Here is a 20,924-nt window from a genome sequence, read left to right as displayed (position 1 = left end):
GCCGACCTGGCCTGCCTGGCCCAAGGTGTTGCCATGTTGCGTTCCCAGGAACGGGGAAAGTCTTTCTTGAAGCCCGTGGCAGGGCACTCAACCCTGTGGCTCAGAAAAGTACGTGGCGGAGATCCTAACCCATACCAGAGTCGCCGGTTCCGAAAGCCACACAGGTTCTGGGCAAAGTCTGCGGCCAGCTGCCCTGTTAAAGTGTGCAGCTGTGATGCGGAGCTGGAGTCCAAATACAGTGGACCAGTCCACCTTCCCCTCACCCACACCTGTCCAGTATGCCAGGTTATATCTCCCCCGCAGGTACGGCAGCATTACTAACCAGTGGGGGACAAGCTGTACTACCTGCTTCTACCTTTTGTGTTTTTCTAACGGTTTACTGTGGTATCTTGTGCGGCACAGTTGTGTGGTACCATTCCTGTGGTTTCACGCTATTGCTACACATTGGTTTGCTTTGCCATTTCACACCGTACTCGTCTGACCTCCCTGTACCGCCACTTTACCACGTTACACCAGAGTAAGCTTTTCTAATGGTCTGCCTGGGTGCGCCTGACAATGGATTCTGAGTTTGTTTGTTTGTTTTTCTTAACCTTGTGATTTCTGTGTCATTGCGTGTGTTCCTGTGCAGGTCTGCCTGCTTTGCCAAAGGCCTGAAGGACAGCCAATGACTGTCCAGCTGTTGAGTGGGGGCTAGCCAATCATGGTTTACCTAGTTAGCTAGTGATGTCATAGAAGTTGTATGACCTCATCCAAGACATATGGTGGAGGTCTGATATGGAGCTAGGGCACTGTACAGTTCTGCATCCTGGAAGTGTTTGGATTGTGCTGGGTTTTGTGTTGTTTGGCACAACCTGGGTTCAGGTCTGTAATCTCTAGATCACCCCACACTCACCACGCACCATCTAGTTTGAGGGGTGGGAGGTGTGAGGGGAACCATATCAATGCCGCGCCATGGTCCGTTGGCCGTCGGCGAAAATGAAAGCACTTAAAATTCTCTTGTAGTCTCCACAACCACTCCCCCCGCCCCCCCCTCCAAAAAAAAAAACCATAGACACAACAGCAGCGATTTTTCTAAGAGCTCGCGGGAAGGGAGGGCAAGAGCATGTGAGAACCGTGGTGCCGGGGGGGAAGCCAGATGACTTTCACCAGCTCTTCAAACTGGGTCCTGTTCACGACATCTGAGGACACTCTTGTCCCACATTCTAAATATAGCCTCCCCATTCACGGAGGAATAGGGGAAAATGGGTTGCTCTAATAAGGCTCCACCAGTACAAAAAGTTCCCGTTGTGATGGATGGCCGGCTGCCTGTAACTTGAACAGGGTGACTCATGATTCCGGGAAAAGAACGGCGCTCTTGCGAGTGCTGGTCGAAAGCAGCCCCCTTGGACAGCGATGGGGCTCTTTCCTGTTATTTCTCTTCTGACTGTCTATTCCTGGTGTGAGCCGCGGCTTTCCACTTCCACTTCGGTTTTACTTCCGTATTCCTTTCCTATATAATCTTCCACACACACAAAGAAAAGCTTTGGCAAAGTCTTTTAAAAGCCGATCACGAGCCAGGATGGGGAATCAAACTTAGGGTTGTTCAATACTATTAAAGGGGGGCATTAAAGAACTATAGTGTGCAACACTGAAAATCTTCCCTCTTCCTCGGATCTGGAAAATGTATCCTTTGAATGTCTTTGTTGTTTTATGACATATTTAATGTTATAAAAAAAAACATCAACCACCAATGGTTGGTTAGTATGGCCGTATGTTTCTTGTATATGCACTTGGCTTATAAAGTGATTCTGATTCTGATTAATCACAAGCAGCTGCACAACTGTCTTTTCCGTGTGGGTGAGGATTTAGTGAATGACATCTTATGATCCCATTCTTTTCCTTCCATAAACAGTTCCTCTTAAATTGCGGAACAGCTGGATTAAACTTGTCCTTCATATCGGACAGGCAGAGAGAGTGAGCTAGGTTTAGGTTTAGGTGATGCTGCCCGAGTTTCTTGAGTGCTTCCTGCAGATCAGGTGATATATATATATCCCAGGAAGTTGTGGTGGATGTTCTGACAAAAGACCTCTTTTTTTTTTTTCCCTCTCCATCTCAGTCGGCAGTCCCACCTCCCACTTTCTCAATGCCTGTCACGGTCCCAGTGTCCAATCAGAACGCACTACAGTTCAGCAACCCCAGCGGTGCCCTGGTTACGACCTCCTTTGTGACATCATCGCTCTCGGACCCCCGCCTCCTGTCGCCTCAGCAGCCCGCGCTACAGAGAAACACAGTCTCCCCAGGGTTGCCACAGAGACCGGCCAGCGCAGGTAAGTCCCCTGATGCGACCCTCTTGTTGAAACATCAGCTGGGAAATCATTCCCAGACACGGTCCTGTCTTTATAATTAACATGTGCCTTGTTTTCTGCATATACTGTAGTAATTTTGCCCGTTTTGTCTTGCTGTCACATTGCTTTTCCTTGTTATGTTCTGTAGCTGTATAACTTAACTGTCCAAAAGGGTGGACATTTTTCACCGTTAAAAAAACAAACAACATTCAACATTAAATTAACGCATATTAATTAACAATCGTCCTAGCCATGCAACAATACATACACATCTCCCTCTGCTCGTATTGCTCATCTGTTAGCTTAATACAGGAAAAAATTGCCTATAGTAGCTGCGTTTAATATACCGACTGCACAGAGAACAAAGGATTTCTTCTACAAATTTTTCTAGGCCTTTGGCATTCTGAAATGCTTCCCATGAGGTAGCAGTTTAAAATGGGAAAGCAGAGGGTGGGAGGTGAGATTTAGTGTACAAGTCTCTCTTTCACTCGCTGTGGTAGTAATAAGGTGGACTCTTATTATTATTATTATTGGTGAGCTTTTATAGGGGCAGTGTCCACTAGGAGCTGGATTCCCAAAGGAATTCTCATTGTGTACTTGAAGGCGCTGGTTGGACAACCTGAGAATCTGCGCTGGGTTACAGTACGACTTTCTGAAGAACAATTAGTTTGTTGCAGTCGGTTCAACAGCCGGTTACTTCATTGCCCTCAGTAATATAAGTGTTCTCTGCCTGCTTTCAGGAGCTCTTCTGGGAGGCGATTTGAACAACTCCAATGGAGCTTGTCCAAGTCCAGTGGGTGAGTCAATCAATCAGCAGATTCAGCCAGTCATTCGTTTATTCACAAAAGCACCTTTTGCACCAGTGTGCTGCAGAGCGCCTAAGAGAATTATAGAGCAGCTGACGGAATGGTACAGCAGCAGTTGACCCTGGGGGCACAGGGGAGGGGGACATGACAGACTGCCCAGTGGGAGAAAATAAACCGGTCAAGCTTCTGGGAGTTGCAGACGCTGTGGTTGCCACACCCCCTCCAGGCAACGAGGGAGTCACGCAGAATAACAGGAGAGTGTCTGTGAACAAATGCAAGCTTGAGTGCCCCGCGGATGCTCAACAGCTCATAAGACTCCCCTCCCTCCCGGGTCCTGTCGGTGCAGGCTGATCCGTGGCATCACAATCTTTCAGACAGCACTAATCGAAAGTGGCACAGCCGCGGTGCCTGCGGGCCGCGCGGCCGCGCGCCAGACCCCGCGGACGGGCTCCCTCCTGCCTTCCTCAGCTCGCAGGGCGCTTCAGTAATCGCTGGTGCAGGCGGCGCAGTTCCAGGTCCCCTATTTGAAAAGGGCAAAGGGTCTGGCGCTCCTGCCCCTGCGGAAGGTGCACATACTGTCCTCGGCGGCGGGGGGGCCCCCCCACTGTACCCCGCTCAGACACACACCTGTCCCGCCTGTCTGAGCCAGCCTGTTCTCGCTGCTCCAGCGACGAGGAACACGGGGGAGAGCCCCCTTAAAAACCCTTCAAACCCTCCACCGTGACCAAAGCTCAGAAACCGGGGAATATAACTGCTGTCAGGTCGATAACAAGCACTAAAGCGCTTTTTCTGAAGTACGTGGTCGCCATTTCTGTGCTTAGGCAGGGGAATCCAACACTCATCCATGTTGCCAGCTGTCCATCTGTTGCCGGCTTTCACCCGGTCGCCCTGTTGCTCGTGTGAACATTCAGGCTGTGGTTTCGTGCTCAGCTCAAGCACTTGCCAGTGGTGTCAGTGTTGTCAGCAAGGAGTCTCTCTCCGAGACCAGCTAGCGCCTGTTTACCAGCCCGGGGTCCAGCTCCACCAGGGCCACCGAGTGACCTTCAGCTGTCAGCAGGGAACAGGTGTGGGCAGTGTCCGGCGCGAGAGAGGCATGAATGGCCTGGATAGACAGCATCCCCCCCACCCCCCCCACCCCCATCTCCCTCTCAGCTGTTCCCTCATATCCAGCTCGGCATATCCATCCCCATCTCTGGAAGTTCGGAATATCCTGGTGGGAGAGGGGGATGGGAGAGGAGCTGCTTGATCGCGATGACGTGCCAGGAAGCAGAAAGAAGCCCTTTCTATCTCCTGTTTGAGTTCTCTCTCTGTTTCTCTCTCTTCCTGTCTTTCTGTGCTCCTCTCTCCTCTTTTCTTCCTTGCACTTCAGCCCTCCTGCAGCTCCTGCGCCTTTTCCAAGTCCCGGCATGAGCCTGGGTTCAGCCTTCTTTCTCTTTCTGAAAGCGACGCGTAGCTAGGGCAGGCAGAACAGACGGATCGAGGGCCTTTTAAACTTTTTGTACCTCTAGATTCAGAAAATGGGGAGGGTGGAGGGGGGGGGGGATGAATTCCTATCCCGTCAGCTGTCCCCAGATTGTTTCAGGAGCGGGTCCAGTAAGTGGTATTAGCAGATCGCAGTCCGAGACGATAGTAGCGCTCACACGACCGGACAATAAGACCTAAGAAATCTAACCAGGGGAGGAGGAGATGCTGCATCAGACTCTTGCAGTGTAGCAAGGTGTTGTCAGTGTGACAACACAGTTATCCATTCCCCACCACACTCGCTCCGCTCAGCTGTTGTGCTGGTAGCCGGGGCTCTGGGAATGTCACTATTGACGTCATCCAGCATTCCACGCATGCCTCCACCCGGCCCAGAGGAACTGGAGCCATTTCTCAGGCAGAGAGGGAGACAGGCCCAGGCCTGGGGGGTCAGGCAGGGGGGCTTGGAGGGATGGCGTGGGGTATGAGGGGGGGTTGCTTTCAACAGCTGCCCACTCGGTGGTCATCTTTCCTCAGGCTGTGAGAAACTCCAGACCCAGGGGGCGTGGGGAGAGGAGGATAACGGCCCTCCTCCCCCCTTTTTTTTCTCTCCTCAAGTCAAGTCCAGGTTTTTTTACGTTTTGTTTTTTGGGGTTCGACAGTATTAGTGTGCAGTTAATTATTTTCCCCACAGTCTAGTCACTCTCCGTCCCTGAACACCGCGAGTGTGCTGCAGTGCCAGGCCAGGTAGATTTTGGAACAAATGATCTGGTGATGGCTTGACCCAAGTTGGAGATTCGGGTTGCGAGTATGAGCCGTGCCGACTCTGGGGCTGGCCATTTCCACGCTGGTCCACGACTTCGGTCCGTCATGCAGTGCTGGAGGGGCGGCAGAGAAACTGGCTGCGGCAGGCAGGCAGGCAGAGTGGGAGGTTCTTCAGGCCAGCAGGTGGCGCTCTCTCCTCCTTTCCCCTCCGTCTTTCTGTCCCACTCTGTCGGGCTCTCCATCTACTTGTGCCACACTCTCTCTCTGCTATTTCTCTGTCCTACTCTCGCTGGCCTGATCCGGCCCATCCCCCTTCCAATCTCTCCTCCTCTTCCGCTCCGTCCTCGTACCTTCTGCACAGGCAGGCCCGACTAGTGGCTGGTTCACTTAGATGTCAGCCCGTTGTGCTTGTCTGCTTGCTCGGTTATGGATCAGAGAAAGGCATCTCGCCTCCATGTTACTTGGAAAACAGACGGTAATGCTGACATCAGGCACAGTAAGACGATTATAGAAACATTGCACATAGTGCAACAATCTCAGAAAATGTGTGGTGTTTTCTGATTTGTCAAGTGCATTAGTGATGCAGATGGAATGTATGCGTTGTGACTCTCAGAGCCACTGTAAATCCTCCAGTTGCTCCACCAATAAAAGAGCCAAGAGCACTGAGTACCACACCAACAGCTCCTATCTTAATGGATGGTGTTTGCTTATGGCACATGGGACGCATCGTTTGTTTAAATGACCCCAAGACATCTGGACCAGCATTATGACTAGGAGATTTACTCAAGACACAGACCACCCTTTGTGTCAAGGAACTGTCTCTGAATTTCAGGCCCTAGTTTTTCACTTGTGACTGGGCTCATTCAAGAGCAGATTTGCCCCCTCCCACCTTATGTGTAGCATTTTTTTTATCCTCTCCCAGCAAACGGGTACATCAGTGCCAGGGCGTCGCCCGGTCTCCTCTCAGTATCCAATGGCAGCAGCTTGGGGAAAGTTGGCCCGTCGAAGTCTCCGCCTCCGCCCAGCGCCCAGATGGTGAACAGCCGCAAGCCGGACCTCAGGGTCATCACCTCACAGAGCGGGAAGGGACTCATGCAGCTGGTGAGTCCAGCCAGACGCCTTTGAACCAGCTGAGCCCAGTTCCGGTGTGCTTAGATCACAGCAGGGCACCCCGATATCTCCACTGTTAATTCTGTTGCCAGTGTGGAAGTTCATGTAAATATAAATGCACTTTAGTCCACTTTTGTCCTGTGCTAATGGCCTTTCTTTTTCTGATCCATTGCTAGGAAGTACTGTATGTTCCGGGGAAGCATTTAAGTGTTGCACCGCACTGCATGTTTGGAAAAGTGCGGCGCAACACAGAAATATTTCCCCCTGGTGTTTGGAACTGTCAGCTGCTGTTTTTGGGCCCAGGTGCGAGGCATTTAAGTAGAGAGATCTGGATGCATTCTACTGGACTTGTGTTCATAACACTTTTTGTGGCAAAACTGATGATGCCGCTGGGCATTTTGGTGTTCTATTCAACTCTTCGCCACAAGCAAAAACAGTAGTTCTACTGCATTGCCTTTATGCATTTGCATAGTCCTGTAAGTCCCAAGTTAAGTTAAAAATTGAGCTTGATACCCTACCAAAACAAACATCTGCTCGACGCACAGACAAGAATGGCAGGCCCCAGAGGGCATTGCAGTGTCTCGGGGTGAATTAACGTGCTTTCTGTCCTCTTCCCTTCATGCAGACAGATGAGGAGCTGGAGCTGGTGAGTGAGGTACATTGGTCTTGCGTCCGATTCCAGCCTAACACTGCTGTGATACCAGACCTCGGTCTAAACATGTGGAAATATGCTTGGGGTCTCCTGTCTGGCTCCGCCAGTGAACACGCTCACCCAGTGCACCGGTTTAGCACTGTGATCCAGAAAGCTGAGATCTAAGCAGCTCCAAGCCATGGCTAAGCGACCTGGCTGGTTGCTGGGGTGCGGCAGCTGTCTGCCCCAGCAGCGACTCCTGCAGTTCGAAGGGGGGGGGGGGCTGCTCTTCCAGCCATCGCTGGTGCTCCTGTGGTCAGGGGCTCCAGCTGACCGCAGGGAAATCAGATGCCCGTGCCTCTGATCCTACTTCTCTCCCACCTGCTGGGTGCAGGAGTCATTGCCCAAGAGCCGAGTCTGTGGAACAGTTACAGATTGGGCAGGGATGCAATGAAAAATAATTGGAGATTTGACGTAAAAAAAGAAAGACTCGTGATGGGCAGTGCCCAGTAGGAACAGGGTGGCACATACCCAGTTACTTTCCTTATTGCACTGTTTCAGATCATTCTGCCCTGATGGCATATTTCCCAGTTATTGCCTGGAATATAGCGTGCTCACACACCTGCTAAAACAACATCAACCTGATGTTTGAATTTGTTTTTTTCACTGACATGCATTTTTTTACTGCACTTTTGCTTTTGCATCATATGTCACTGGAATGAAACTTCCAACAGTATTGTACTTCACGTGTGCCATACTGTATCTTACCAACTGATTTGTCTCCAAAAGTCCCACAATGCCCGGACACCGTGTTCATCCAAACAGATGGTTCAGCCACACGGTGGGCTCTTTGTTCCATCGGGTGTTCTCTGTAGGTCAAGGATCGTGTAATTAATCCAGAAACTAGGTCAAATAAGTAACTGCGAGCTGGTCTGCAGTGTGGTGGAGGTGTTTCCAGCGTGGCAGAGCAGCTGTGTGGGCTGATCAATGAGATCTCCCTGGTGCATTGTCGTAGTGCTCTCCCTAAACACTCAATGAGAAACTCCTTTTCAGTGTTAATCCAATTCGGCACTGTTGGGACTTTGATGAGTAGTTTGTATCCACTGTTTAACCAGCCTCTGATTTCATTTCTTGTTGTTTTTTTCCTCTGAGCCTAGACTTCCAATTATCTTTCGCTTCAGTCTAGTATTCCCAGAGCCAGGCTCTTGGAATCCACAGTATCCATGGTTGCATGGGGGCAGCAGTATGGAGTGGCACTTTTTAGAGTGATCTGGGTTCATCATCCCTGGATCCTGCCCTTTGGGACCAGGACTGGACACCCCTGAGATACACTGTGGCGGTCATGTCCAGAACTCATCTTGAGGAGAGATCAGGAGGGTCAGGCTTATTAGGTGCTTTCAGACAGCATTGAGCAGGAGCTGGGGCTCTGAATTCAGGATTGGAGAGGCGCATGTGTTTGAAATGGATCCCAGCATGACCGGGGAGGACAAGGTGGGAAACCTAGAGCTGGGGATAAACGGGTTCATAGAAGGGCTTTTGACCTTGACCTGACCTCATGCTCTATAAATCACTTCCTTCCATCCATCCATTTTCAAAGCATTTCAGCCAATCCTGGGTCGCGAGGCAGCCGCGGCCTATCCCAGCAAGCAATGGGCACAAGGCAGGGTACACCCTGGCCGGGGTGTCAGTCCATTGCAGGACGAATCACTTTCATTTTAATGTTAATGATGAGATCGGCACCGTTATATGACAGTCACAATTCTGTCATGATAATGCCACTCCAGTCCCGTGTTCCTCTGGAGCACATTGCCTGTTGGGGAAACGACTGGCAGCTTCCACAGCAATCAGATTTCATACCTGATGTTTCAGGACATTTTTGTTTTGCGAAGAATCACTTTTTGTCCTGGTCATGTTATTTTCTTTGGGGGGGGGGAAGACGCATCTTCTACCAGCTCTTAAAGCAAACAAACTGTTGATGATGGTGCTCATACTTCCAAAAGAAGACCAAAATTAAGAGCTTTATGAGTCCCAGTCTAGTCTTGGAAAGTCAGCACAACTCTTTTGGTTTATTAATAGCCATTGTTTTAGTTTTGAAGTGGTCTGTAAGTAACTCAGTCCACTGTAGTTAAGCCAAGCCATGACTGTAGGCGAGGCACAAGCTGCTCCGGTTCTGAAGGTCCAGACTACTTCGTCATTTACATTATTTACCAAGCCAGTGAGGTAGAGGTAGAAGCCAAGCCTCAGAAGGAGCCTGCGGTTCTTGAGGACAGGTGTTATAGAAAAATCCCATCAGCTCTCTCTCCCCATGAGGACAGGAGCTGTGTCTCTGCTGTAGACAGTCCCATCAGCTCTGTCTCCCCATGAGGATAGGAGCTGTGTCTCTGCTGTAGACAGTCCCATCAGCTCTCTCTCCCCATGAGAAAAGGAGCTGTGTCTCTGCTGTAGACAGTCCCATCAGCTCTCTATCCCCATGAGGACAGGAGCTGTGTCTCTGCTGTAGACAGTCCCATCAGCTCTCTCTCCCCATGAGGACAGGAGCTGTGTCTCTGCTGTAGACAGTCCCATCAGCTTGGTGTTCCCAGAGATTGCAGTCAGCCTTCTTGGAAAGTATGTGCTATGCAGCACCTTGGGGTGTCTGAGACTCACAGTGCAGCAGGGTCTTGGATAGGCCATTTCTGTCCGTGCGGTAGTGCTCGTATTAGCTGGTGAGGGCAGGGAGTGAAGGGACTGCTATCCTAAAGCCTGGCAGATTTATTATTCAGTGTATTTGCCCTATGCACCCGAATCACACACACCCTTGTCTTTTTTTCTCTGTAGACTCATCGCCTCTCCCTTCTTGTCTTCTTGTCCTTTGTTTTTTCCCCCAGAATGCTCCACGGTTGGGCGGTTCTCAGGTGACACAGCCCTTGACCACGCCAGTGGTCTCTGTGGCAACCCCCAGCCTCCTGGCACAGGGCCTGCCCTTCTCCGCCATGCCCACGGCCTACAACACAGGTGAGGGTCGGGTCCTGGCACCGTTGTGCCAGAGGGGGGGTCTCGTTGGTTAACCTCTTGGCTCGCTCTCTGTCCTCTCTCGGCCCCTTCCTATTTTGCACATTCTCTTTCAGTTGCAGAAATGCTCTTCTGGCCTGATTGCAGTCACAGATGCTGTCCAGCCCACTGCATGACATGGAAACACAGAAAATAAATGCTGTATAACGTACAAATGCATAGTGTTGGACATAAGGGGCTTGTGAGTCTTTAATATTAACTGGCATACATAGATTTGAGTTAAATGTCATGTCTCCCTCTCTCTTCCCCTTCCTCTTTCTTCCTGTCTCTCCTGCTCTGTCTCTCAGACTATCAGCTGACAAGTGCAGATCTAACGGCTCTCCAGGCTTTCAACTCACCGGGTGGCCTGTCGCTAGGCAGCGTCTCCACATGGCAACAGCAGCAGCAGCAGCAACAGCAGCAGCAGCAGCAGCCAGGGACCCAGCAACAGCAGCAGCAGCAGCAGCAGCAACAGCAGCAGCAGCAACAGCAGCTCAGCCTGGCATCGCTTAGCAACCTGGTGTAAGTACCTCTCACTGGACAGCATGGCGCCCTCTTGCTGCACACTGCCAGTACTGCATGCCCCCCCCATGAAACAGCATGTGCTTGCGAGGCCTGACTGACTCTGCGCTGTACTGAAGGATCTGCAGCTCTGAAACCTGAGAGCCACCAGAGGGTTGCGGGTTCAAATTCCAGGAGGGACACCTTTGATCATTATGTCCTACAACACGTAATTGTGACCTCTGTCACTGTGAATACGAGTTTGAGCCGAGTGAGTTATTCAATAATAACGTATTCATCCCCTTATTTAGAAAGTCAACTTTAATTTGGTCTGCAGTTGCTAAGTTGGCTGTTAATTGCTGCTGTCAAAGAAATGCCGAAAGATTAGTTGAGGGCAAAGGCTTACGATGGAGTGGAAGGAAAGACCTTCAATGGCTTTAGCTTACTAGAAGCTTATTATTGTAAGACGCAGAATTATACTCAGCACAGCGTCTTTCATTTCCAGCAGCCATTGAAATGACTGCTGTGGGGTTTCCAGTGATAAAGGAGAAGCCTTCATGCATGTGTCTCTCCACCCTCCACCCTTTGCTACTTCTATAAGTAGGAAAAGTTTTTCCAAAGCCGGGATTTGGATAATTTGTAGAGGTGAGGTGGGGGGACACAGCTGATTCACACCATGCAGCCAGTAAAGATCTGTAATCCCCCTTTTTAAAAAATCACTCAACAGCCGCAGCAAGAGGAGACTCGTGCTCTTCTGAGGGGTGACCAGTGTGGTCAGGTGGTCAGTTGAGGGCCGCTATTTCTGGAAAGTGAAACCGTAAAGTTGTTGATATGACCTGGTTGTCCCTTCAAATCTAAATCGATCGGTTGATCCAGTAAAACTCCAGCCTTACAAATGCCTCTCACTGCCTGGGACATCCCAGCCAGGAAATCCAGGCTGATCAGGCAGTGTGGAAGTGAGTTTCAGAGCTGCAGAAGTTCAGCACTGCCAGTACTCGTGCTGACAAGTCTGATTCCATCCATCTGAAATTAGAGAGCTGATGTGCACTGTATCATAAAGCTATTCACATTGACCATATGCTTCCAGTCTAAGTGTGAATGCTTTGCTAAGTGTATGTTGTTCTTGGTCTGTTCTTATGGATGTGTGTAGCTGGAGAGGCAGGGAGTGTTGCCTGTCCTGGTGCATGCGTTGATCTCCGTTTGCATTTTGCGAATGGTAATGAAATCTGTCTTGCATACAATACAAAATTGCTTCTGTTAAGCATCTGAAACAAATTGCCTGGAAAAGTATGGGACTTGTATGGGAAGGGGGATGTAGATTAATGTTGCACAGGGCTACCAAAAACTGTCATTATCAGGCCTCTAGACCTCTCCTTTGTTAGAGAGCTTGTTGTTAAAATTATTTGTCCCTCTAACCCCTAATAATTCTTCATGCACTACTTGCACACTGTATTGTCTACATCAGCCTTTTGCATGAGCAATCCCCTTCAGCCCACGCACGATCCGCCAGACCTCAGCCCCCCGATACTGCTGTGTTTGTGTCTCCTTCCTTTTCTGCTAGGTGTTGTGTCAAGCAGCACCTCTGTGTCCAGGCTGGTCCTGTCAATACTCTGTTCTTCAAACCTGCAGATCGGTTTAGTCGTGGCTTCGCTTAGCGCTTGCTGCTGTTTCTGACCCGCCTCGGGACGAGAGAAAAGTGTTCTGCGTTGCTGGCGAGCCACTGGGCCTTTTCGTTGTGTGTCGGCTCCCGGTCGCCTCTTGCGCTCAAAACTGTCCGCTGTGTTTTGTCCAAAGCAGTGTTTTGTATTGTGGCTTGCCGCCCGTCTGTCAGGTGCACACGCACTCACACGCACTCACACGCACTCACACGCACTCACACGCACTCACACGCACTCACAGCGGGAGCCCGTTCCAATGCAGCCCTTTGCTGTGTGGAGTCTGATAAGGCTGGAAAGTCTCGGCTCCCCTTTCCCCCATAATGCAGCTGGACTGCACCGTCCCAGATCAGCAGATCAGCCCAGCAGCCATCAGGACCAAAAAGTCTTTCTCTGTTAACGATGAAACTGGGTGTAATGGTTAGAAGCTGAAACTTGAACTGGGCATAAAAAAAAGACAATAGCAACAGGACCCCCTAACTGAGCTGTTCAAGGATCTCAAAGCGCTATGCTAAGGAGTGAATTAGACTTTTATCTGCCTGATTTCTGTTGGAATTTCCATGAAACGTCCCACACACTACTGCGAGCACAGGCAGAGAAATTTGTAACGCTGTTAATCGATCAACCTGATTGTACAGCAAGTATGGCGGAGCTCGTGACAGTAATAAGAGGCATGAGCTGTGTTGGGGGAAATTAAAATTTTCAGATCATGGAGCTACATCATCATCTGTCAAACTTTTTTTTTAATTCAGTGCTGTATCTTCTTTTGTAAATGGGGCAAAAACACAGGTCATAATTAATTGTTCTTGAATGCATGTGCCAGACTTCAACTGTCTGGAATATCATGTGAGCCTTGTGGTGTTTTCCAATATCAGTGGGCCTGTTCCTTTCTGACATGTGTACATGCATTTTTAATTTAGACTTTTGTCAAGAACCCACCCTTTTTTTGTAAACACAATTGAAATGACAGTGGTGTTCAGTTAAACATTTAGAAAAACATGACGTTAAATATTGAGATGGGGGAATAGTGGTTTCTATGACGCAGTCTATTGATTATAAATTCATTGATTATAAATAATTTCAGGAATGTAAACGCCAAAACTGACACAGAACACAATAGCGTGATTCCCCACTTCTGGACCCCAGCTCCCACATTATGAGGGGGTAGTCCTGCACGATTGCAGTGCGCGGGTTTACCGGTGCATTAAAGGGTCTGGTTGCAAAACTCTGTGCTGTCTATCAGTGTGTTCAGTGTTGCCAGATCGCTGCCCTCCTGGTCGTCCTGTCGTTTCGAATGGATCGCTCTGCTGCACGCTTCTTTATTTGGGTGGGGTGCTGCTGTAAGCAATGAACCTGAGGGGGGAGCGTCTGTGTCCCTCTCACTGTGCTATGCTGGCGTTCCTCTCCCGGACGGCGCCCCCTGTCGTCCGTGGTTACGCTGTTTCTCTGGCATGGCTATCTGCGCAGATGTGGTCCTGACTTAGAGACAAGGACTCACCAGTCATTATTTCAGTTGCAGTAGGACCTCAAGAGTTGTGACTGGGTTGCTTTGGGTCAGCTCAGCATGGAACATAAATGCCTGCAGCAACAATATGCTATTAATTCCCAGCGACATTGGGTTCAGAACCTAATGACGACACATGTGCATGGTGCTTCAGCAGTCCCCCAGCTGGTGGAAATGCTGTGGTAAATGCTGTGCTCTGAACCCCACTACTACAGTGCTGTGCACTGAAGCTTGAAAAGCTCTCCCATACCAAAACTAGTGGTAGATTTCAAAGTGTGTATAGATCATTCTGATTAGATATTTATAATTGGGATTTTTCTGTTTTTCTGAAAAATCTTCCTCAGTTTTGTAAGCCAAAATGAAGGCACAAATTAGGACAGTATTGGGACACTGTTCCTTTAGGCCTGTCATGTATGACCCATTTCAGAAAAGATGTCTTGACCACTTGTGTGCAAAATGAAAAGCCAGAGGAATTGCAGGAGGGCTTGATGTCTTTTAACATGCAGTGATATTTGTGTGCTTCTGAGGATGGTCGCCGTTTTCTTCTGCTAAAAGTTTATCCATCATGCCACCTGCCCCCTGCCCCCTGCCCCCCCCCCCTCTCTGTCTCTCTGTCTCTCTGTCTCTGGTGTTAAAACTGCTCATTTTTCTCAACAGTATGACATCTCAATCAAATTTACTGTTGGGGAGGGAAGAGGGTGTCTTCTGGTACTGTACTCCTTTTCCATCTTTGCTAAGTTTGGAGGACTTTTTTAAAGGGGTAGTCCACACAGAGGGCTCACTCTGGATCCAGTTTGCACTAGAGAATTGAGGTCTCGCTATATCAGCGTACTCCCAGTCCTGGACTTAGAGAACCGTTGTTGTTTTTTTAAGCATTTAGTGATTACCCCGAATTGACTTATTGTTAAAGGTTTAGGGCAAGCGAGATGATTTCAATTTCAGCTTCAGTTCAGTTCAGTTCAAGCTTCTTTTCTCCCCTGGGGGAAATGTGTTTTACTGCAGAGTCCACAACGCACTACAACAAATACAGACAAACATCCCCAACAGAGAATTCAGTACGGCCCTGCAGAGGAGATGAAAGATTTCCTGGGTCTATTTCTGTTTCACCTAGAGGCGAATCCCAGAATGGAGTATTCCAAATTTCCATTATTGAACTACTGTAGTTTTTAGAAACTGATTTAAGAGTGACCAACTGAGGGAAAATCTTGCTGGACTGGTGCTCCTCAAGACGAAGGGGTAGCGTCGTCTTTATTCTCATCACAATAACAGTTAAGTGAGCAGCCATTCCATTATGGCAAAGGCGCAGTGTTACTGTTGTGTTACTGTTGGTGGCCTTGATGGAGGTAATTCTCTCACTGAGGATCAATCCAGTACTGTTTAGTCCAGATTACTTGTGACCCTGACTAGCACGGCTGTGTCCTTCCACCAGCTGTTTTTTTTGTGGGCTTCAAAAAGTAATACCCAGTCACGGGCAGGTCCGTAGAGAAACTCAACGTATAACAACAGCAGAAGTGGCCCGCCCTGAAGGAGCTACCCACTTCAGCTAGTCCCTCGGATCTTGCCTGTATCCTGCTGTGTTCTCGCATGGTATCATTTCCTGTCACTTGCTACAATCCAATTTGCCACGCCATCTCACTAGATAACCCTTCTGATGCCCCTGATATTCACAGGGCCAGCACTGGGGAAGCAAATTGGTGCCGTACAGCAGCCCGCCATTGTGCAACGCTGTAAGGTATCCCCAGCTGCATTTCTTCAGTCAACCAGAGGGGGGCGGGGGGTCAGTTTTCAGTTGTCAGTCAGCGCAGCGAATGCAGAGGCTATGGCGCTGCTCAGAAGGGGTCCGGGACAGTTCTGAGAGGAAGAGGAGGGCGATTACCCTCCTGAAGCTTCAATCTCTCAGCTGCCAAAACCATTTGACAATGCAAACTGACAGGAAGGTATACGCACAGAGAGACAGGAAGCTCTGCGATTTTAAAATCAGCAGGCGTAGCACAATTACCAACTGCCAAACACAATTTAATTTTGCGCAGACCACCTTGGTAATATCTGGTGGCCTGGCCTAGGGTCTGACAGCAGAATTCTGGTATCCATTGCCACAAGCACTGATTATCCTGACAATTCTACTGAATTTGGCAGAAGTTGTTATAAAATGCAGCAGAGCTTTTTGGAATGTGTACTCATTCATATAAATACATATATTTGTAAGATGTGTTCAAAGTTAAGGAGGAGCAGCTCACTGATGCATAATGGCTTCAGCCCACCGATCAGTAATATTCTGTGATGTATTCCCAGTTGTAGTGTCCCTTCGAAAATGAAAACTTCCCTGCTGCATGGAGAGAACCTGTCATGCAGGATGAGAAAAAGAAGGGAGATGGGCTGTGCTTTGCCTGAGTCAGTCTGTTCACTGACTACCCCTTTAAAGAGTCCCAATGTGCAGAATGAATGAAAACTTCCTAACGTGCTTTGAAGTGTCTCTTTTTGATGCAGTATGGAGGAAATTAACAAATGAGTGTGTGTGCTTGCATGCAGAGACTCAGATACACAGATCTGGCCCCCCCGACCTCCAGCCTCGAATGTGCCTACTGGCTTTATTGTGCAGTGGTGTGTGTTGCTGTAATATGCCAGCAGAGGTCACCGGGAGCCAGGAGGAAGTTTTTTTTAAAACATGTATTCTGCCGTTCTTCCGTTTTCGGGAAGATGTTTGCCCTGCAATATTAATTCTCCTCTGTTAGATCACTCTTAGGCCTGGCCTTACCATTCCAGCATTAAATACAAACACAAACAGATTCTCTAAATCAAAGAAGTGATGCATGGGAAGGATATCACTGTTCACAAGCCCCACTTTATGATGAATATAAGCAACGTGACAAGCGAGAGGAGGCCATTAGGCATGTCTAGCCCACTTGGTAGTAAATAGTTAATTGGTCTCAGGATCTCATCTTGCAGTTTCTTGAAAGAAGCCAGAGAATCGGCTTCAACAACATGACTGGGCAGTTTGTTCCACACTCCCACCACCCCTTTGTGTAAAAAGGTGCCTCTTTTCTTAGTTTTAAAAGCACTTCCACACAGTATTCCACTTGTGCCATCTGGGTTTTCTTTGACTGCTCATTTTGAAGACGTCTGCTGGGTTGATTTTACCAGTGCCCTGGAGGATGCTGAATATTGGTATCTTGTCTCCTCGTAGTCTTCTCTGTTCAAGACTGACAGGGCTGAGTTCTTTCAGCCTGTCAAGAGTAGGACAGTCCCTACAGCATTCCTTTAGATTATTGGCGCAGACTACTTTTCAACAAAGTAAGGGACCCTCCAGGATGGTGAGGAGGTGGTCTCTCGAGAGAGACTTCTGCAGCTAGACCGTTATTCTGCAGGCTTTAGAGGATCTGAAGACTCCTGTGCTTGATCAAGTTCCTGACTGGGCCTTCTCATTTAGTTTCAGTAAAGTGGTTAAGTTGCTGGTACCTCTCATTTGAAATCATAACATTACCACTAGACTCGTGATTCTGAGCCACCGGCTCCTCTACTTTCCATTATGTCAGAGCTCTTCATGACTTAATTGAATCAATGATGGACTTGATTGCCCTTAATTGCGTGCATTTCCGAAACGAGTCATTATTTCCATTGCGTTCCGTACTCGGAAGCCCTGCAGGACTGTGGCTCTCCAGCAGCAAAAGAAAGGAGCTCTTCCCCAGACTAGTCAAGCTCTGGATAAATTTGCTAACCAGTACATTTGAGCTGTCAGGGGCTACTGGCATCTGGAATTAGCTGTGAATGCAGAGGTACCGCTCTGCGCTAATTAAATCCCATATACAGTGGGCTGACAACAGTGCCGTATACATAGACCTCCTGCATAGTGTGTAGTGTAGTTTAATAATAATTGCTTACACTTTTATATAGCACTTTCCTGGACAATCCTCTCAAACCTCTTTACCCGAATTGGGGATCCCCTCCACCACCACCAGCGTGCAGCCCCACCTGGATGATGCAACAGCAGCCATAGTGCGCCCAGTACGCTCACCACACACCAGCTCGCAGTTTGTGTGTCTCTGGTTAAAGGACATATCTGGACTAGGGTTCACTTAGGACAGTAGATTGTAAGTCATAAGTCATACGCCACCTGTGGTTGGCACTGCCAGCACATGTATTGTAGAATTGTGGTGTCAGTAGTGTAGAGTAGGAGAGTGTCTGGAATTGTGCAGTTGTGTGGTAAACTAAACGTTGGCCGATAGAGTTCCACCTTTATATTTTGTCAGTTCGGGAGTGTGTGCTCCCTCCTAAGGCCCTCGACACACGTGTGCTAGCTGGCTGTCAGACAGCTTTGGAAGCATGCGTTTGTGATCTGCGTGTGGAGTCCGACCCATTCTGGGCTCAGCAGGCCAGCCCTCCCAGATCACCGTTTGTGTATCCCACGGGGCCGTGCAGCGTGAGGAGGGCTCAGACGCTATCCCATGCTCCATTGCAGGCTAGCCTTGTGAGGCCCTGCTGGCGGGGGCTGAACTGAAAACACTGCCCCCTGCAGGAAACGGGGCCAAATGGCTACCTCCTAGTCCAAGCGAGCAGTGCTGTGCCCCTCTGCTTTGTCTGCCTGTTAGACCTTAACTCCAGAAACATCAGACGTTTAATGACCTTCCTGTGCTTGATTTTGGAGACAGTTTTTTATTTTCTGAACCTATTGTTGTTAATGCAGAGAATCCTGGGACTCGGACCCGGAGAATATTGTTTCAGACCCAGCTGTTTGTTTCATGCGCCATCCCTAACTTCAGCAGCAGTGGTCCTGGATATTTCCTTACAGATTCCATCCCAAACTGTTTTGTGACCCACACCTCCTCTATTATGCGTTCTCTGCACTTTGTTATTCTCGGGAGATCAGGAGTAATTGCTGGAAATGCGTCTGAACAGCATGAATGATGGAAAGCAAGTGACACAGTAGGACGCGTTGCAGATGATGGGGAGGAAGTGTTGTGGGGGAAGCATTTTCCTGTCGCACAGGGCTCTGAACCCCATCAGGACAGCACGAAGCCATGATACGTACCCCCCTCGCCCCTTTATTTATGTGTCATGCAGAAATGTAAAATGCCTGTTTGAGATTTTTGAAAGGAAACTCCTGTATAAGATATGAGAATGTGAGACAGACGCAGAAAAACGAGACTGACAATAACGAAGGCGTGTTTCTTGTCTCTCTTTCTCTCTCTCCCCCCCCACACCTCCAGGCCTGCCAGCCACATACCTCAGAGCGCCACGCTGACTGTCAACACCAACCCCAGCATCAGCATCAAGTCGGAGCCCGTCTCCCCGAACCGCGACCGCAGCACGCCCTGCTCCTCGGCGGGCGCCGTGCTGGCCGCCGCCCCCTACCCCGGCGCCCTGCGGCTGGAGCCCACGGGCCGCTCGCCCGTCGACAGCCTGAGCAGCAACGGCAGCTCCTACGAGGGCAGCGACCGCGACGACGCCCAGTCCCGCCAGCCGGACCCCGGCTTCGGCCCCGGCATGGCCCTCCTGCGGCCCGCCGGCGAGCCCGAGCAAGAGGGCGCCAGCGTCAAGCGCATGAGACTGGACGCCTGGGTCACATAACGCCCCCCGCTGACCTCCTCCCCTCCCCCCACCCCTCCCCCACTGCTGCCCCCCCCCCCCCCCCCGCCACGGGCTGCCCCAACTCCACCCCCTCCGCCCAGGGGCAAGAGGGCAGGGCTTGGGGGTCCGAGTCCCCAAACCGCCCGAACCCGCTCATGCTCAGAACCAGCCCGGCCTGAGCCGTCGCGGTCCGGCCTCCGTGAGCGTGTTTGCTGTGCGCGCAAAGTCAGGGCTGTGGGTTGGCGCAAAACGCCCCCCGGAAAGGAAGAGAGAAGCACTGGTGTCTCCACCTAGTGGAAACACGGGTTCGGGAGATGAGCTCCGGGTGCGAGCGGCAGGCCGGTGTGTTTTTCCGGCCCGGTGGAGACGGAAGGCCGCTCGGGGCGCCTCCCGGCCTGCGTTTAGAGAGGGGAGGGGGGGGGCGGTTTTGCTCCTCGAGAGGGTCCTCCGGGTCTGTTTCGGGTCTTCGCGAGAGGGCGGCCCGACCCGCGTGATTTTCCTGGGCCGAGACGGGATGGCGTGGCAGTGGGAGGGGTAGACACGCGTGTGTTTTTTTTTGTTTGTTTATTTTTATAGATGCGATGGCTCGCGTGTCTCACGAACCAGACCCCGAGCCCCCCCGCCCCCTCCGGAGGCGCTCGCAGCCCCGCACGAGAGGACTCGAGATCCCTTTTGCAGTCTTGCCTCTTGCACTTAACTCGCCGGTGTTTCGGCTCCAAAATAAATACAAAAAAAAAACCCAACAACTTGCGCGGTGGGTCGACAAGTCGGAAAGCTCTGCGGCGCCGAGACCGGGTGAGTTCAGGCAGTCCCGGAAGCACCGGCAGCCGCCCCTCTGGAGAAACCCCGGCCGGCCAGTTTGCAAAGTGCCGGCCGTGGAAGTACAGAGAGGACTAAGCCCACTTCTAATCGCTCGAGTCGCGACGGATCCTATATTGTTTCCCCCTACATTTTCGGTAGAACATTTGATCCCTTCCAGTTTTGTTTTGTTTTTGGGGAGGGGCGCAGCGAAACCCGACAACCATGCTGAAAACGGGAAGCAAGCCGTGACATACAATATAAAGCGCACTAGGCGGGCGGCGCGATGCGCCAGCCTCGTCACGTTTTTTTTTATGGGGTGGAGAAAAAAGAAAAATCGCCAGAACTGAAAGGAACAGCTGCTGCAATGGTTTTGCGAAATTCTTGGCTCTCGGTGCCGTAGCTGGAGCAGCTCTCCCCTCGCTCAGACGTTTATATTGTGTCACGTGGCTGCTGAAATCAGGTGAACTTGAGTCAGATGATCCAGTAACTTTTCTGTTCGTAATTGAAAAAGCTTGAATTGTGAGGTGGGGGGTGCGAGCGAGGAGCGGTGTACATACGCAGGTGTGTGTTCGTTGTTCCTGTACAGACAGCTTAGCGTTTCTGTCCGGGGGGGGGGGGGTATTTTTAAGGTTCTAGAAGGCATTGAAACTACATAGGTTTTTAAAAGGAATAAAAATGTGTGAAATGTGGGCAGAAATAGACAATAGGGATTTGTATTTATATATTCTCATATATTTTGCAGGACATCCCTAGAAACGTCAATGGTGTTGATTC

General features: G+C 50.1%; 1 protein-coding gene across 6 annotated transcripts in view; it reads left to right on the top strand.

The window, feature by feature from the left end:
- Positions 1 to 20,131, top strand: part of mef2d (myocyte enhancer factor 2d) — a 71,670-nt gene extending 51,539 nt beyond the window's left edge. For 2 of the 6 annotated variants that reach the window (XM_088620802.1, XM_088620803.1), the window contains exons 5-12: positions 2,096 to 2,306; positions 3,065 to 3,121; positions 6,276 to 6,454; positions 7,089 to 7,118; positions 9,962 to 10,088; positions 10,433 to 10,646; positions 14,442 to 14,492; positions 18,989 to 20,131. In XM_088620802.1, the coding sequence (XP_088476928.1) occupies positions 2,096 to 2,306; positions 3,065 to 3,121; positions 6,276 to 6,454; positions 7,089 to 7,118; positions 9,962 to 10,088; positions 10,433 to 10,646; positions 14,442 to 14,492; positions 18,989 to 19,349 (1,230 nt within the window). In that variant the 3' untranslated portion in view covers positions 19,350 to 20,131. The remainder of the gene's footprint in view (positions 1 to 2,095; positions 2,307 to 3,064; positions 3,122 to 6,275; positions 6,455 to 7,088; positions 7,119 to 9,961; positions 10,089 to 10,432; positions 10,647 to 14,441; positions 14,493 to 18,988) is intronic. The other 4 variants (XM_088620804.1, XM_088620805.1, XM_088620806.1 and 1 more) reach the window with 4 other exon arrangements.
- The last annotated feature ends 793 nt before the right edge of the window (positions 20,132 to 20,924 follow it).

This window comes from Lepisosteus platostomus, chromosome 26, assembly GCF_059453375.1.
Source record: "Lepisosteus platostomus isolate fLepPlt1 chromosome 26, fLepPlt1.hap1, whole genome shotgun sequence".
Taxonomy (NCBI): domain Eukaryota; kingdom Metazoa; phylum Chordata; class Actinopteri; order Semionotiformes; family Lepisosteidae; genus Lepisosteus; species Lepisosteus platostomus.
This window is presented reverse-complemented; position numbering and strand designations above follow the sequence as displayed.